Genomic DNA, 16,984 nt, shown 5'->3' with positions numbered 1-16,984 from the left:
GTACAATGTAAATGTACATGACAGTAGTGGTATAAAAAAAAAAAAGGTCTTTAAGAAACGTCTTCACAACTGCTGGCCCGGTGTCAGATGCATCTGGTTTAAGGTGGAATGAGCCATTTGACTCTACTCCCCCTTTGCTGTGGAGTATAGTCAATATGCTCAGTAAACCGTAAACAAGCTGATAATTGTCTGCCCTTTAACATCCCCTTGACCGTGTCTGCCGCCTTAATTGCCGCAGAGGATATTGACAGGAGAACGGGTCTCCACTTAAACCCACCGTCACCCCGAGCTTAACCGACTCTTAATATCTAGTGAAAACTTGTAAAGTCTGTATTTTTAACTATCTGGAAACATTCAAACTTGCTGCTACTTGATTAAAGATGGTTTATCACTAAGTTTGAATGACCTGCACCTCCAGGGGACCTCTGGTTCTGGTACCCACTCTGACCCAACAAGTCCTGCTGCCACACATTTATGCAGCACTTCATCAACTCAAACTGACTGGTCCCGTCTGGACCCGCTGACTGCTGAGGACGGGAATTGAACCGCCAACCCTCTGGCTGAGCCAGCCGAGGAACCCACAGACCAAATCCATCCCTCCACGTGGAGCCGCTGTGACGTCACCCGCCCCACCAGTCAATACTGAAGGAGGTTCTGCAGACGGACCAGAACCGACTTCAGGGATATTGTTGTTCTTTTATTGTTGTTGACATCCTGCCAGGAGCTTTTACTCACGGATACGCCCTGGTCAGATAACGTGCTGGTGCCTTGATCCTTTTGTTCTTTGCAGAAACATGTCGTTACCTTGTTGTAGGTGTTCCGGAGGTCACGTGACTCCGAATACAAAGAGGCGTCTTCACACCTTCCCCAGACTTGATAATCTGCTGCTGATAGTGTGAAGATAAGACCCACCCCCCCGAATCTGTCATCTATTGGCTGCTGGGGAGGGTTGGGGCCCATAAAGACGCCGCCAGCCCCCCTCCCCATCAGAACAGCGGGCTGACGGCGGGCATGTGGAGGCTCCTCTTCTTGTGCGCCTGGGTGGGGTCTCTGGGCTCAGAGCTGGAGTCAGAGCCGGGCTCCAGCGGTGCAGATGCCCGCCAGCTGCGGGCCCTTCACTGCCCCCCCTGCAGCAGGATCCACTGCTCCCCCCGGCGGGCCCCGAGGCTCCGGTGTAGAGGGGGGGTCACCACAGGGGTCTGCGGCTGCTGCCCCGCCTGCGCCAGGACGGAGGGGGAGGCCTGCGGGGGGGCCTGGGACCACCTGGGGAAGTGTGACGACGGCCTGGTGTGCGAGCAGCAGGACTCAGACGCTGATGCAGAGGCAGAGAGCAGCGGCACCTGCAGAACAGGTGAAGTCAATCGCTGCATGTCTCTGCTGCTGTTTGTGGATGGATAGGTCGATGAGTAGGTGGATAGGTAGATATGGATGGGTGGGTAGGTAGGTAGGGATGGATGGATGGATGGATATGGATGGATGGATAGATATATGGATAGATATGGATGGATGGATAGATAGATGCAGTACTGGAGGTGAGGGGGGATGAGGGGGGATGGCATCCCCCCTGAAATAACAACAGTCCAAATCATCCCCCCTGTAAAACTGCCATCCCCCCTTTCCATCCCTTATGTCATTTCATCAATGATTGTGGTTTTACTGTTATTTCAACATTTAGAGTCATCACCAGAAAAATAACACCAGAAAAATAACTTATTTGACAATTTTCACCTGTTTCAAGTAAATTTTCACTTGAAATAAGTAGGAAAATCTGCCAGTGGGACAAGATTTATCCTATCATTACAAGCAAAAAAATCTTGTTCCACATGCAGATTTTTCTACTTATTTCAAGTGAAAATCTACTTGAAACAGGTGAAAATTGTTGTTTTTTCCAGTGATGAGTCTTGTTTTAAGTGTAATGAGATTTTTTTTTTTTACTAAAATGAGACATTTTAACTAGAAATAAGACAAATATTCTTAAGATTTTGAGTTTTTGCAGTGATCCATTTTACTTATCCTGTGAAGGACAGAGTCATATTGATAAATTCAGAAAACTGTTTTTTATTGTTGTGTTTTGATGTATTTGATGTAAGCCCAGTGGATATTTAAAGCTTACAGAAGGCTGCATTTAACTGCTGCTATGTCATTCCTGCAGTATTTCTGCAGGTGTTTTGGTCAGTGCTAATATTTGTAATATATTATATTTGTAATCAGCACAAATTATCTGTCCCCATATGATAAAATCCACCATCCCCCCTGATTTTTCTTTACAACTCGAGTACTAGATAGATAGATAGATAGATAGATAGATAGATAGATAGATAGCCCTTTATTCATCAGTGGGGAAATTCACTTCTTGCAGCAGCAGTACACACAACACACACATGCAGCAAAAGAAGTATGAAAAAAGTAAAAATATATAATTACAAAATATAAACAGTATATACAGTGGAATAAAAAATAAAAGTAGTGCAGTACTTTAAGTGACTTAGTGGGAATAATGGACAATGGCCCCTTTGTACATCTTTTGAATGACAAAAATCAATTTTGAATGTTTTAGTGGGTTTTGTATGTTGGTACGTGTTGTTTTGTATCTAAGAAAATTCAATAAAAATTGAATGAGAAAAAAAGTAGTGCAGTACGAAAAGAGAGAAAAAAAGAGTAGAGTAAATAGAGTGAATCTCTTAATCTCTCCTGAGCAGGTGTCCTCTGATTCACGCAATAACTTCTCTTCTCTGTCCTTGAGAGAATAAGTGTTTTGTCGTCGCTCATCAGATTCATACAGAACCCGACAGAGCCAATGATTTAACAGACGTGTGTTGTGCAGTGATGGACCCGCCGGCCCCGGAGAGCTGTCACCCGGACTGCACTAGGGAGTTCTGCCAGGCCCACCCGTCCGCGCTCTGCTCCGCCAGGTTATCCTTTAACACCTCGCACCAGCCGCCTTGTTAGGATTTTATGAAATTGTTTAAAGGTTTGAAGGGTTTTACTATAAGATTCTACACTGGTGGTTTTTCTCTATTTGCAGGGTCAACTCCTGTTTTATGACTAGGCTGTGAAAATAGTTCAGATATTTTCTGTTTCTTTAGGTGAAAACAATGAACAGAAACAAACAGGACAGACCAAAAGTTTGGACACACCTCATTCAAACAAATGGGGAAGTGTGTCCAAACTTTTGATTTGTACTGTATGTTTTAACACTGATGGGTCTCATCCGTTATCTGGGTTGACCTCTTAAGTAGGAAGCAATAAACAGGGATATATACGGCTCAAGGTCTGATATGTTTGGCAGATGGGGTGCAAAACCACCTCCCTTTTTAGCATAAATACGACTGGATCGATGACCACAGTGTGCATTTTACATCTTAATAACAGAAGTAAGTTGAAATAACTTAAACTTTGTGGTCACTCATTGCCATCAGTTAAGATAACTCAAATTGATTAAATAAATGTTTGAAGCTGGTATAAGATGTCTGTGTTTGTATTGTGTTAAAGCAACTTAAAGTTGAGTTATTTAAGTTATGACAACTAAAATGGTTTAAGGCCATCGGTTTCCTAAAATGAATTGAGGAGCTAGAAGTTGTGACCACTAGAATGTGATAATTTAATTTAGAGGAATAAAACTGAGTAACTTGAACGTAAGTGCTAACATTTATGTAAAGAAGATTCAATTAAATTAGTCTGGCTTGATGCAAATTAATACAATCAACACTTTTTAAATAAATCTCAAGGAAATACTACATATGGGTGTATAATACGTATTAGTTTTAAGTCCAGTTTACTGAATGAAATGGTACTATCAGATTTATTTAACCAAGTTACCGTAACAATAAATATTTGAGTTACTTGAACCTCAATGGAATATTTTTTTACACTTGAATTGTTTGAGTTAATAAACTTAAATGGTTTTAGGCAATCGGTTTCCTCAAACAGTTTGAGTTCAACTAACTTATCAGGTTTTACAGTGTACCTATGTGGTTTGAGAGAGGTTTACCTCCGGCTGGGAAACATTGTGCATGATATAATAAAGCTTGTCTTGACATTTGATTCTGTTCACTGGTTTTCTTATGGAGCACCAGACAAACGAACACACAGATGTTTCAGCCTGAGCGTCCCTCTGTGCAGGCTGGTGTCGGTGGGGAGCGGGGCCTGCCGGGGCTCCTGCCAGCACACCTCGTGCTCCAGCTGTCTCCTCCTGAGGTTCCCAGCGTGCACCTTCACCTGCGGCCCGGCCCAGTCCGGCTGCCTGCAGCGCTTCGGCAGGTGCGTGCACCAGCACGCCGAGTGCCACAATGACCTGCAGGTGAGGAGCTGCACAAACACAGGAAGACGCACCAATCCTAACCAGCACCATCCCAATAAACTTGTGCACGTTTTTCTTTTCGTCTCCAGAGTGAAACGGGGGGGCACTTTGTGTGTCTGGTCCCAGACTGCCCCCCCCACCCTGAGGTGGTTCACCCCAGAAGAGAAGAAACCGGGACATCTCCTGGCTAGAGAGGTGGAAGAAAGGCAGCTAATTGTGTTCAACTGGAAGAAACTTTACACAATCTCGTTTATAACGTCACCTGTACATTTGTAATTTAAACCTGAATAAAAAGATGTGAAACAACTGTGTTGAAATGACGAAGACGAGACCTGACAGTATTTACACCGCCAGGTCATTTTTTTTCCGAAAGTTACGCCTTTTCTGAATCAAAATGTAATTTAAAAATCCTCCGACACCTCTGGGTCTTCAACAAATTCAACTTCAGACTAAAAACCACTTCCCTTTCATCCTGTTACCTAACACATGTGAACAGACTGGCCATCGGGCCCACTGTTGAGATTCTCCATCAACCCTTTTATGCAGCTGTAATAATGACCTTGGTACCACATCCAGTCAAAACGTTATTCTATTTTAAATGTTGCAGTGGTTGCTATATTGTTAAACCTCACATCAGCCTGAACATAAAACTACAAGTGGATATTCCATCCCTTGAAATACAGTAGGTCATATTGGGTTTCCTGGTAACCTGGATCAAATTAAACATTTAGTTAATTATGTGTTGTCTTAAACTGACAGGTTGATATTTTAATACTTGGGCGGCTTTGCTATACCAGTCTGTCCACATACTGGTAAATTGTCCACATCTTTCCTTGTCCAACACAGAAATAGTTGCAAACTGTGCCAGTGATGATTTTATTAATCCACATGAAATGCTTTTGGTTTAATCAGTTTATCAGTGTGTTTGTCTGGTTTTGCTGTAAATTATGTGATTGTAACTTTTTTTCTTTGCTGGTTAAATGCATTTAAAAACTCACAAATTCATACGGAAAATATGCAGTCCATAGGTCATAAATATGAACTGGCAGTAGCTACACAGTAATACACAAGTAATTCCTTCAACAATGAGTAATGAATGTGTAACATTTACAGGGACCTACAGTCCTATTGATGAGTTTTTCCTGATGTAATGATTACAATCTTTCTCCTTATATCAGGGTCATCTCAGCCTGGTTGTAGCTCAGAAGAGCGTACAGCTACAAGGGAATCTATAGTAGAAAAACAAATTGTTCAAGTTTGAATTATATAAGAAATGTGATTATGCTGTTAATATAGAATAGAGCTGCAGCGATTAATCGACTAAATCGATGACTAATGTACTATTGAATTAATCGCCAACTATTTGGATAACTGACTAATCATTTTGAGTCTTATTTTTAAAGAATAAAAAGTCAAAATTCTCTGTTTGCAGCTTCTTAAATATAAATATTTTCTGGTTTCTCCCGTCTATGACAGTAAATTGAATATCTTGGGACTGTGGACTGTTGTTTTGTACAAAATAAGCTATTTGAGGACATTTTCTTGGGTTTTGGGGAACAGAGGTCAAGATTTCTCAAAATTTTTCACCATTTTATAGACCAAAAGCCAAACAAATTGTTTATTTTTATGTACTTTTTGTATCAGTAGCAGCTAAATATAATGGGCAATTTACTATAGTAATCTGGCATTGAAATAATTTACAGACAAAATAATAGTTATGTTGTTGAGTCCTGCTGTGACAGTTGCATTGAATCCGTTGATGAGTGGGGGAAAGAAGCAATGGATTGGTGGCTTATAGTTTTGTTCTAATAGCATTTAAATTCAAATTGGATACAGAATAATGAGCTTTTGGTGATTACTTGCGCATGTGTGTGTGCATGGATTCGTGGTTGTGTGCAGCACCTGCTCGAGTGTGAGAATGTGTGTGCAGTGTATGAGTAAGGGTGGCCTAAGTGAGTTCATGACTATCGGCCGGACTTTTTGTCCCAGTCCGGCCCTGCATGTGAAGCCTGAACAGATCCACAACAACGCGTCTCCGTAGCAACACTCCAAGTCTGATCAAGGAGCGTGCACGCTTCTATCAAAGCAGATGCTCTGCAGCAGTCTGGTGTGTGTGAACACAATGCCAAGAGGGAGAGACATAAGTAGTGGTCTTAGAGAAGCAATCGTTGCTGCACCTCCATCTGGAAAACATCCCAGAGCCATTTCAGACACGTTGGACCTTGAGATTGTGCACAGGTGGAAACACAGTTGCTAGTTTTCCCACAACTGTGTGCCCCTTTTAGTCTCTGAGTCGTCAAACTTCTCTGTTTATGACAAAATATCCTAGAGGCGGTGACTGACGGTTCAAGTTTGGTCAAGGCTGGGTCCTAGGGCTGGGCGATATATCGAGATTTTAATATATATCGATATATTTTCAAACGCGATATGGTACGAGACAATATCGTTTATATCGATTTAAAAAAAAAAAAAAAAAAAAAAAAATTAAATTTTGATATAGCTTATTTTGTGACAAATTGACTTGAATGTTTTATTTGAGATTTGCACAAATGTTTTGTTATTTGCACAACTGTCAACCTCAGTGGAAAAGTCTGCCTGTTACTGTCTACACTGTATTAATTGTACAGTGTATTTTAATGTAATTGTTATGCAGGAAAGGGATATTTGTTTTATTTTATTCAAGAAGCATTTTATTCTATATATGCAGGCAGTTTATTTTTATTTCATTTGTTTTATACATTTTGATATTGTGCAGACCTCTGTTAATAAAGGTACCTGGCATTTGACACGAGGCTTTGTATTAAAACTGACTGTTTTTTTTAAGGGTTTGCCTCAGAAAAAAATGAAGCTAACAGAGATGCTATGCTATAATGCTTTGGGGGAAACTCCAATTATGGCACAGAAAAAATATCGAGATATATATCGAGTATCGCCATTAAGCTAGAAAATATCGAGATATGACTTTTGGTCCATATCGCCCAGCCCTACTGGGTCCCGCAGGAGGACACCAGGAAATCTGCAACATCCTGGCTGAAAGTAAAAAGACTGGAGGTTCTTAGACGGTCCGGCCCAAGTCCGGACCTGAGAGCAGCTGAAAAGCTGCAGCGGGACGTTTAAACTGTTGAGCATTGGACCAACGTTACTCCACAACCATGTGACACTGATGAAGCCTGATTCCTTTGAATTCATTCAAAAATACTTTATTAATCCTCAAATGGAGATCGATTACTGTGAAAGAATATGGGAGAAAGTATAAATATTTTAATCTTAAATATGGGAAACAACCACTTCAACTTGCTGCTGCTAAAAGGTGGATCTACACGCTAGTGAATCATGGGGTGCAAAGTATTACCCAGTTTTGTTCAAACCGCCGCCCCCCCACACACACCTCCACGGCCCCCCCATCACCGCGGCCCCTCACAGGGGACGGTTATTGAGTAACAGGCGTTTATGAGGCAGCAATAACCAAGTACAGAAACAGACTGAAGTGTGGACCAACAATGGGACGGTTGTTCCGTGGCCTTCAGAAGCTGCTCATGAGGGACAGACGCCGTTTATCTACACGATTACGCAACAAGGAACCGGTTTAAATCCAAAACAAAGGCCTGCATTTGCTTTCATCTTTCAACTTGCATCAGTGATGTGCTGTAACTTCGAATTGTTATCAAGGGTTTCATCAGTCTAAAGAAACCGTTTTCATTCCCTCATTTGTCTATTTACTGTCATTTGTCTATTTACTGTTTGCTAATATTTAAATCTGGGTACAGTGAGCGTAATAACCGGAGTCAAATTCCCTGTCTGGCATGTTCATACTTGGCCAATAAAACTGATTCTGAGAGTCAGAAATCATAGAAGTGTTGGCCGAGCTGACTCGTAGTCGTACGATCAATCATTAGTGAACATTTTCTGATCAAAGGGTTCGATTTGACGAGATCTTCCTCCAACATCCTCCCACGGTAAATGTAGCAGGAAACTAGAAGTAACTGCTGTTACACTTTAGTGTTCCATTTAGTCCAAAAAGGACCAAAACAAGAAAATAATAATAATAATAATAATAATAATTTTGCTTTATTAAGGTCTTGCTTTTGCAACTTGTTTGAGCTTTTGTAAATATCCATAACATGACAAGCTATTTATGAGGAGGACTGGGTCCGTCACCAAAGCCGCCCACCGGCGTTATCAGCCCCATAAATCTGTCCCACTTTTCTTTTCACTGATAAAAACAGCATTTATGCGCCAGCTGCAGTAAATGTGAGTTTCAGTGGAACGCGTTGACTTTCGCGAGCGACTGAAACGCTTTCAAATAAAATCTTCGTTGTCAAATTTTAAAGGCTTTTAACTTTAAGCAGGTGCTCATTTATTTCCTGCGAGGACATAAAAGCTTATTTGAATCATCTATCCACTATGAAGTGTGGTTGTTGCATAAGTCAGCATTAATGAGGACTAGAACCACATACCAGCCGAGATCCCCCACAAAAACAAAAAGTTTACTAAACCACAGAAAGTACACATGAAAGATTGCATATTACTATTAAAATGCACTGTGGTCTCATTGCAGCAGAACCCTTCCAGAACTGGACCCGCGTGAAGAAGGCGTGTCACGTCAGAATAACATCATCGGAATTATTTGTAGAAATAAAAGACTCCAGCAGAAAGAAAACAGTATAAAAGGTGCACAAAACTATGTTGCTCGGGTCTCCGGTCAGTCTCTGATCAGAAAGGCACAGTGGGCCGTCGTCGCCGATGTCTTGGCTGCCGTCTCGTCACCTGAACAGTCGGCTCCAGAACGACAGGAAGGTGGAGGAGTTCAAGGCACCGATGAACACGAGCAGCAACAGGTAAAGAGTCATCATGATGGCGAAATGGTGCCGCAGGAGCCACGAGCCGCTGCGGGAATGTCTGACCGAGAGACACGAGAGAGGCACATTGACAACAGGCCGATACGTAACCGTTTACATACTTTAATAATAATAATGTCATGTTTAATTGATATCAGCTCTGACCACATGAGAGCAGCAAGAACGCTCTCGGCTGTACGTCAGGACCTGCACTTAGAAGCGAGCTAACGCCATCCTGTCAGGGGCTCTTTTGTCAGCACAACAGAGCAAGACGCCCCCATGTTTTATTACCAGTACTCGAGTTGTAAAAAAAAAAAAAATCAGGGGGGATGCCGGATTTTATCACATGGGGACAGATAATTTGTGCTGAATACAAATAATATAATATATTACAAATGATAGCACTGACCAAAACACCTGCAGAAATACTGCAGGAATGACATAGCAGCAGTTAAATGCAGCCTTCTGTAAGCTTTAAATATCCACTGGGCTTACATCAAATACATCAAAACACAACAATAAAAAACAGTTTTCTGAACTTCAATATGCCTGTCCTTCACAGGATAAGTAAAATGGATCACTGCAGAAACTCAAAATCTTAACAAGATTCTTATTTCTAGTTAAAATGTCTCATTTTAGTAAAAAAAAATAATCTCATTACACTTAAAACAACAACAATTTTCAAAGTTTCAAGTAGATTTTCCCTTAAAATAAGTAGAAAAATCTGCCAGTGGAACAAGATTTTTTTGCTTGTAATGAGAAGATAAATCTTGTCCCACTGGCAGATTTTCCTACTTATTTCAAGCGAAAATTTACTTGAAACAGGTGACAATTGTCAAATAAGTTATTTTTCTGCTGTTATTTTTCTGGTGATGACTCTAAATGTTGAAATAGCAGTAAAACCACATTCATTGATGAAATGACATACGGGATGGAAAGGGGGGATGGCAGTTTTACAGGGGGGATGATTTTGACCGTTTTTATTTTCGGGGGGTTCCCATCCCCCCTCATCCCCCCTCAACTCGAGTACTGTTTATTACTACATAAAGTGGCTTTAATTTTGTACTGTTGTTTCAGCTTCAGGTACATTTCTATATTTGTAGTAAAGCAATAAAAGCTGGACGCATTCACAAAATTGTTATAAAGAGAAACCGTCATGTGGCTCAGTTGTGATGTGTCTGACTAACGCCGGCGCACCTACACCCAAACACGTGCACAGTTCACCTGGAGGTTCTTTACCTGGAGAGGTTCTTCCTCTGAGAGTAAACGAGCAGGTACTTGACTCGTAAAAGCTGATTGTTGGTGACTATGAAGTATTTCTGCGGCACATCCCCGCCTTCGCTGTTTCTCGCTCGTGAACGCTGCCGGTCCACTTTCTCTGAATCTGAAATGGGAGAAGAGCAGGAGGGGGTGAGACAAGCGTGCACGTCGCTGGTTCCCCCGTCTGTTTTGCTGTGCGTGACACACCTTTTTTCTTCACCTGGCACTTGACATCTGGGTGGTCGATGACCTCGCACAGCGCCACGCAGCTGAGCAGCGGACCCAGGATGCTTTCCCGCCAGCTGCTGCTGTGAGGACTGTAGAGGACCGCCATGCTGAGGTCACTGGTGAGGTAGGTCCCCTCTCCAAATACGGAGTTCTGCACACACAGATCAGCATCTAATATGTTACTATGGATACCACAGAAGAGTGGATGCATTTGACTCCACGCCAGACTCTGAAAAAGAGATGATTCTCAAGTTTCTGATGCATGATGTTGCTCTGTAAGGAGCGATTTCCGTCTTTTCCTTCCCACAAACCTTGTTGAGGTGACAGTGCAGTCCATTGTGAATGATTGAGTGGAAGTTCTCCAAGCGGCTCCCGTGGAATGCGTAGAAGACGTCTCGTCCTTCTCTCGTCCTCTGAAACCTGGCGTTCAGGTGATCGGAGTACTCCAGCTCAAAGAGGAAGTCCGGCACTGGAGCAGAAATTCCTTCATTTTCTGTCAGGCTGCAAAGTTTGGAATACTGGGAAAGATGGAAGAGGCACACTGTGAACAACGGGTCAAACACTGAGAGACACTGTGGTTCAGGGTCGTATGTACCTCGTCCTTCTGTAGTGTCTTCACAGCAAAACTCTTCGAGGACAGAATCCAGTGAGTGAGAGCCAGATGATGATCTCCTTCTCCAGGCTGAAGCCTCACCAAATCTCTCACACCAGGCAGCGACTTCACATCTGCCAACTGAAGAACACACTTAGGTTTTCTTCTGTGTCATTTCAGCTTCAGGCAGTTCAAAGACGGGACCACGTTTCGCTCCGATAACGCAGACCACATCAAACTGATGCTCTGTGGTTAGCAGGGTGTAGCAACAAGGCAACAGAACTGAGAGAAAAGAGACAGACTCATAAGCCTCTTCCCTTTTACCTTTCAGCTCACTCACATTTAAAAACGTTTTTAGTCTTTATTCCAGTTTTATTCTTTTTCCAAGAGCCAAAGTCATCAAGTAAAAGTTGATAACATGAAATAGTTGGTTTCCTGCTCAGACGGAGTAAAGAAATGCCCCTCTAGCGTTTCTCGGTGACTGATGGACTCATGTTTCCCAGCTTGAAGGATTTTTCATTCCATCCATTAATGCGACCAGAACCGATCCTGCTACGTTTGAGTTCCCCGTCTGAAATAGGTTTTATCCTGCTTCATTTTCAGCCGCTTCGAGTTGTTTTTTTTTTTTTCATTTCTCCACCAGTACGTGACATTGAGAACAGTTTACTTCACTCTTTTGTAATTCACATGAAACAGTCGTTCAGTGTTTTAATTCGTGTTTGCATTCACTTGCTTCTTTGAACCTTGGTCTGAATATGTGCTCGTATTCATTACATTACACTAATATAATATAAAATACAATAAAACTCAGAGTTGAATTAACCAACTCTGAACACCTGTTTGTTGAACGTTCTTTGCGAAACGGGGCCCAGATTTGTTTGTGTTGACATCACAACACAAATGTTTAAGCAAGAAAAAGCTTTTTAGCAATCTAGTGTCTATTTTTTATAAATAGACATATGTTGAACATACACTGCCTAAATGTGTTTATTGTTTAAGACCAGCAGGACTCTACCCCAACCACGTTGTGCATCACATTGTGCGTCATCAGTGTAAGCAAAAGAAAAAGGCCACAACTGCCACTGTAGTGGGACTACAGTTCACTTAAGGTGCTTTCTTTTAAAAAAAGAATTGTTTCCCTGTAGGAGTTTGGGAACAAAAGAGCTGAAGAACGCTTTTTGTGGACGAAGGAAAAACTTGTGTTGTTTAATCCAGTCTCTCGTTTCAACTGCCCGAAACCAACAGTAACAGAACACTAACTGAAAAGTCATCGTCATCATTACTAACGGCTAGATTCTTGTGAATTCTAACCTACTGAAACTAAACAGTGTCCTGCTTGTGAGTGGCCACTACATCCCTTCTTTTTAGGTCCACACCACAGGACCTGCAACCGATTGCAGGCGTATTTTATGAAACTTTGCTGTGAGAAAAAAAATACACATTTCACACACAGCCTCAGGTCTTTGAAGATCCGAGATAAATAGTATGGTGTCCATTGTCACCACAATAACAACACGCAGCCCGGTAAAGAAGAAAAACTCCAACAAAAGCCCCTGTCAAATTACCATGGAAAAATGCCAGCGAGTGTCCTCCCAAAAATATTACGGACTTTACTAAAAATGTGGGTCTAACTTCTACAATGTGCGTTTGTGGCTGTCACTCCAGCTCTTACCAACTCCTCAAAGTCCTTGTTGTCCCCACTGATGTACCGAGGAGGGAAGGGTCGCAGGAGAGAGTCTCTCTTGTAGCTCTGGGCTGCAGCCACGAACAGGCTGCAGCGGAGGTCGGCGGCCACCGGGTCTCTGTGCAGGCAGGAGCCCACCAGCTCCCGCACGGCGTCGGGCGGCAGCGGCGGCTGCATCCCCTCACTGAACACGCACAAGTCACTCAGCAAAACATTCACTTATGTGGTAGGAATACAACATAGATAGTTCATCTTTATTTCGGTCAATTATAAGCATGAAAATCAATAGCAAGAGAATAAACATTTACATGTTTTTCTTTGGTCAACATGGGGATTTGTGACCGAAAAGGTCTGGGCTTGAAGCATAAAGCTTATCTTGCCCACCTTTTAACTAGGCCTGTGTTGAAAAAAAATCGATTTTCCGATTCTAAATCGATTCTCATATTAATTCCTAAAAATCGATTCTTATGTCTAAAGATCAATTTTTTTTTTTTTTTTCCATCATTTTCGCCAGGTGAACTTTAATCCCAGTAGTCGGACACACAGTTTGTCATGACACTTCTGAAAAATGCCAGGTGCTTCATGGCAATATGTGTGCGTGGTGACAGAATAAATTAGATAAGCTAAAATGATTTGTTTACTGCATGAACTGTTGCAATTTCTTTCTTTTTTGCACTTTAAATGGATATTGAAAGGCCTGTTTGAGTTATTTATTTCTTAGTTATTTCACAATAATTATTGTGAAATTATTATTTCACTAGTTATTTTACAGTCCTATAATTCAAGCAACAGCTCAAAAAACATTTTAAATAACACTAAGCCAATATCGAATCGGATCGAATCATGATAATCGATTCTGAATTGAATCGATTCTTGACATTTGAATCGATACCCAGCCCTACTTTTAATATAATAGAATATGCTAAAGAGAAGTATCATGAGGCTACACAAAATAATAAAAATAATAATAATAATAATAATAATAATAATAATAGTATCCTAAAGTTTCTTTTTTTCAGACAAAGTTCCGACTTCCTACCTTCAATCTAACAGTTTCGGCGGTTCTCCCGCCTTCCTCAGTGTCACGTGATGGGAAGTGAAAACGTCCTTATCAGCTGTTATTACTATGGGGGCGTGGCCAACCTGCCAGGTTTGACAGGTCGGCCACGCCCCCCGCTGTCCTCCCGCCGCTCCAAGATGCTGGTCCATGTGTGGGAGAGCATGTATGCTCCCTCATCCCTGTTCATCGTTTGTTGTCCTTGTTTCCTGATCTCTATGGCCTCCATAATCCAGCACTGGTGTCTGTTGTCCTCAGTGCGGATGACTCTGGCTTTGTCCCAGTTCATGATATGGTTTTCCCTTTTACAGTGGTCTGTTATGGCTGACTTGTGGGTCTCTTGCAATGCCTTCTCTTTCATTGCTCTTGTTTGAATCTTTTCCGTCTCCTTCTCGCATTCCTTTTGGTGTTCTTTTCTTCTCGTGTTGAAACTTCTTCCCGTTTCTCCGATGTATGTTTTATTACATGATTGGCAGGGGATTTCGTATATGACGTTGCATTTTTTGTTGTGATCTATTTTGTCCTTTGGGTGCACTAACAGCTGTCTAAGTTTTGTGTGTGGTTTGACCGGAGTATTGATGTTGTATTTTCGCATGGCTCTCTGTATTTTTTCCGTGATTCCTCTGACATACGGTAGAGTCACGGTGGCACGCCCTCATAGTAAAAACAGCTGATGAGGACGTTTTCACTTCCCATCACGTGACACACTGAGGAAGGCATGAGAACCGTCGAAACTGTTAGATTGAAGGTAAGAAGTCTGAACTTTGTCTGAAAAAAAGAAACTTTATGATATCTATCTGAAGACATAATGAACACAATAGAACTAATAGTAATAATAGCTCTGAAAACAGAAAGTGAAAAGATGCTAAAGAAACCGAAAAAAAAACAATTTAGGTTGTCATTTCATCTCATGCATGTGTATTATGTCTATACATCAAATCCTACATACTATTCATGCATATGTTCATACCGGTACACACCCACACACAGGCACACACACACACGCATACATGTGTACATTCTTCTTTGTTTGCTCATACTAGAAAATAATGTGCAATGTCATTCACTGCAACGTGCAATTATGTAAATATCCATCTGTAAATATCTGTCTGTTATTTATTTATTTTTTTTATATGCCAGTATTTCTTATTATTCATTTTTCTTATTATTATTATTATTATTATTATTGTATATACCAGTTCTGTTTACTGTTTATAGTGTGTCATACTCTGATATTATTACTGTATTATTACTATTTCTTTTGATGCCTCTTGTTTTGCACTATCCCCTTTGCTGCTGTAAACTGCAAATTTCCCCGCTGTGGGACTAATAAAGGATTATCTTATCTTATCTTATCTTATCTTATCTTATTCTGCTTCTATATATGTGTCCATTACCTTTGCTTTGAGTAATAGCTTATATGCTTTTATTGAGTTTGCTAATTTAAGGTCGTTGTCTAATGAGTTCCACAGTTTTACTCTTAAAACGGATAAACATCTGCCCTTTGTATTTGTTCTTACTGTTAGTTGTGTCAAACATTGCTGTTCCCCTGAGGTCATGTTTTCCTCTCTTGGCTAGAACAGTTCCTGCATGCAGCCCGGAAGTAAATTATTATAAGCCTTATATATTATTAAAGTGGTGTTCAGATTAACTATATCTTGCAATTAAGTGTCTTGTTTTGATTGAAAATGAAAGTGGGTTTGTTGATGCAAGATAGACAGCCAAGTTTACATTTCTAACTGCTTTTTTTTGTAAGATATAGATGGGTTGGATTATTGATTTATACGTATTCCCCCACACTCATACAGTACGAAGGCCAGCAGAAATAAAGCAGGCTGCACCTACAGTCTTCTTCTCTGGTGGGGACGGTCCTGCTCGGGACACACAACTTAACGCAACACCTACTTCACTAACTAACTCACTTTACTTGCTGACTGGGGCTGTTTGAATCTACACTTACATTATTACAACGTTTAAATCCAACATGAAGAGTGTATTCATCCAGTACAAATCTCGATCATATGTTTTAAAGTTGCTATTATGAAGTCATGGCGCTTCGCTAAAGGCTGATTTATGCTTCCGCGTTACACCGACACAGAGCCTACAGCGTAGGGTACGCGGCGACGCGACCTTACGCCGTCGATTTAACGCAGAAGCATAAATCAGCCTTTAGAGGCGTTGAACCGAAGCTACGTTGCTAACATTAGCTGAGACGAAGATATGTGTTGCCTTTTAATGACGTCGGTGACAAATACGACACCGTCTGACTCATGCCGTCCCATGCTAATGCCCGTAACACATCTGTGGCCCAACTACGTCTCTTCAAGCTCGGTTTTTGAATTATTTACTTACCCCCAGTTTTGCTCAACTCATAGCAATTCAGGAAAAGCTAACGTTTGTTAGCTTAAGTAGTGGTGCATTTATGTGCAGGAAAAATAACTGGTTTTCGGAGTTTCTCCTTCCAAACGAAAGATGAAAAACAAAAATGGCACTGGTATATTGATAAACGAAAATATGAAATCGAAGAATATTTGAAATTTAAATACAAACGTACCACTGGTGCGTATTTTGATTTTTCTTTTATATCACTGGCCCCGAGGCAGGAGGGACATATTAATTTACGAGGAGCCTGAAAGGCAGCATGGATGACTGCGATGCGGACAGGTGAGAAGCCATGCACCTGCTGACAAGTGGAGTCAGACATGTGTTGTTAATTATTCAATGATACTACACTGACATGGAAGAGCTGACAGATCAACTAAAATGTATCTGATGTTGAAATCATGCATATTTTTAAGGCAGGTGCAGCATTAAAAATGTAGCAGTGACTGTTACTTACATTTAAACAAAATTTTGGGGAAAAAACATTAAAATTCACATACACAGTGTATATAGTTTGGTTTGCTAGGTTGGACACAGACTGGCTGTTTATGAATTTTCCTCTATACACCGGTGTTCTGCCAATTTCTGCTGCTTTGCCAAAAAATGCTACCTAATGTTTTTCTACCTTTTGTAGAGCTACAAT

At 41.2% G+C, this 16,984-nt stretch overlaps 2 protein-coding genes across 3 annotated transcripts; one reads left to right on the top strand and one right to left on the bottom strand.

Annotated features, from left to right (window-relative positions):
- The first annotated feature begins 1,005 nt into the window (after window positions 1-1,005).
- Window positions 1,006-4,607, top strand: si:ch73-330k17.3 (IGFBP domain-containing protein). The gene is made up of 4 exons (XM_061721606.1): window positions 1,006-1,351; window positions 2,825-2,912; window positions 4,123-4,300; window positions 4,390-4,607. The coding sequence occupies exons 1-4, from the start codon at window positions 1,012-1,014 to the stop codon at window positions 4,489-4,491; spliced, it is 708 nt and encodes a 235-aa protein (XP_061577590.1). The 5' UTR covers window positions 1,006-1,011; the 3' UTR covers window positions 4,492-4,607.
- A 2,877-nt stretch (window positions 4,608-7,484) lies between these two features.
- On the bottom strand, window positions 7,485-16,378 carry parp16 (poly (ADP-ribose) polymerase family, member 16). 2 transcript variants are annotated; one of them, XM_061721603.1, is made up of 7 exons: window positions 16,312-16,378; window positions 12,891-13,086; window positions 11,222-11,359; window positions 10,938-11,144; window positions 10,606-10,777; window positions 10,378-10,522; window positions 7,485-9,199 (listed from the first exon to the last, which is right to left on the bottom strand). In XM_061721603.1, exons 2-7 carry the CDS (start codon window positions 13,077-13,079, stop codon window positions 9,064-9,066), a joined length of 987 nt encoding a protein of 328 aa, XP_061577587.1. In that variant the 5' UTR covers window positions 13,080-13,086; window positions 16,312-16,378; the 3' UTR covers window positions 7,485-9,063. The 2 variants fall into 2 exon arrangements, with proteins under 2 accessions (XP_061577587.1, XP_061577588.1); XM_061721604.1 differs by lacking the exon at window positions 16,312-16,378 and adding an exon at window positions 13,942-13,983.
- Window positions 16,379-16,984: the final 606 nt, after the last annotated feature.

Source organism: Cololabis saira, chromosome 5, assembly GCF_033807715.1.
Source record: "Cololabis saira isolate AMF1-May2022 chromosome 5, fColSai1.1, whole genome shotgun sequence".
In the NCBI taxonomy this organism is placed as follows: Eukaryota; Metazoa; Chordata; class Actinopteri; order Beloniformes; family Belonidae; genus Cololabis; species Cololabis saira.
This window is presented reverse-complemented; position numbering and strand designations above follow the sequence as displayed.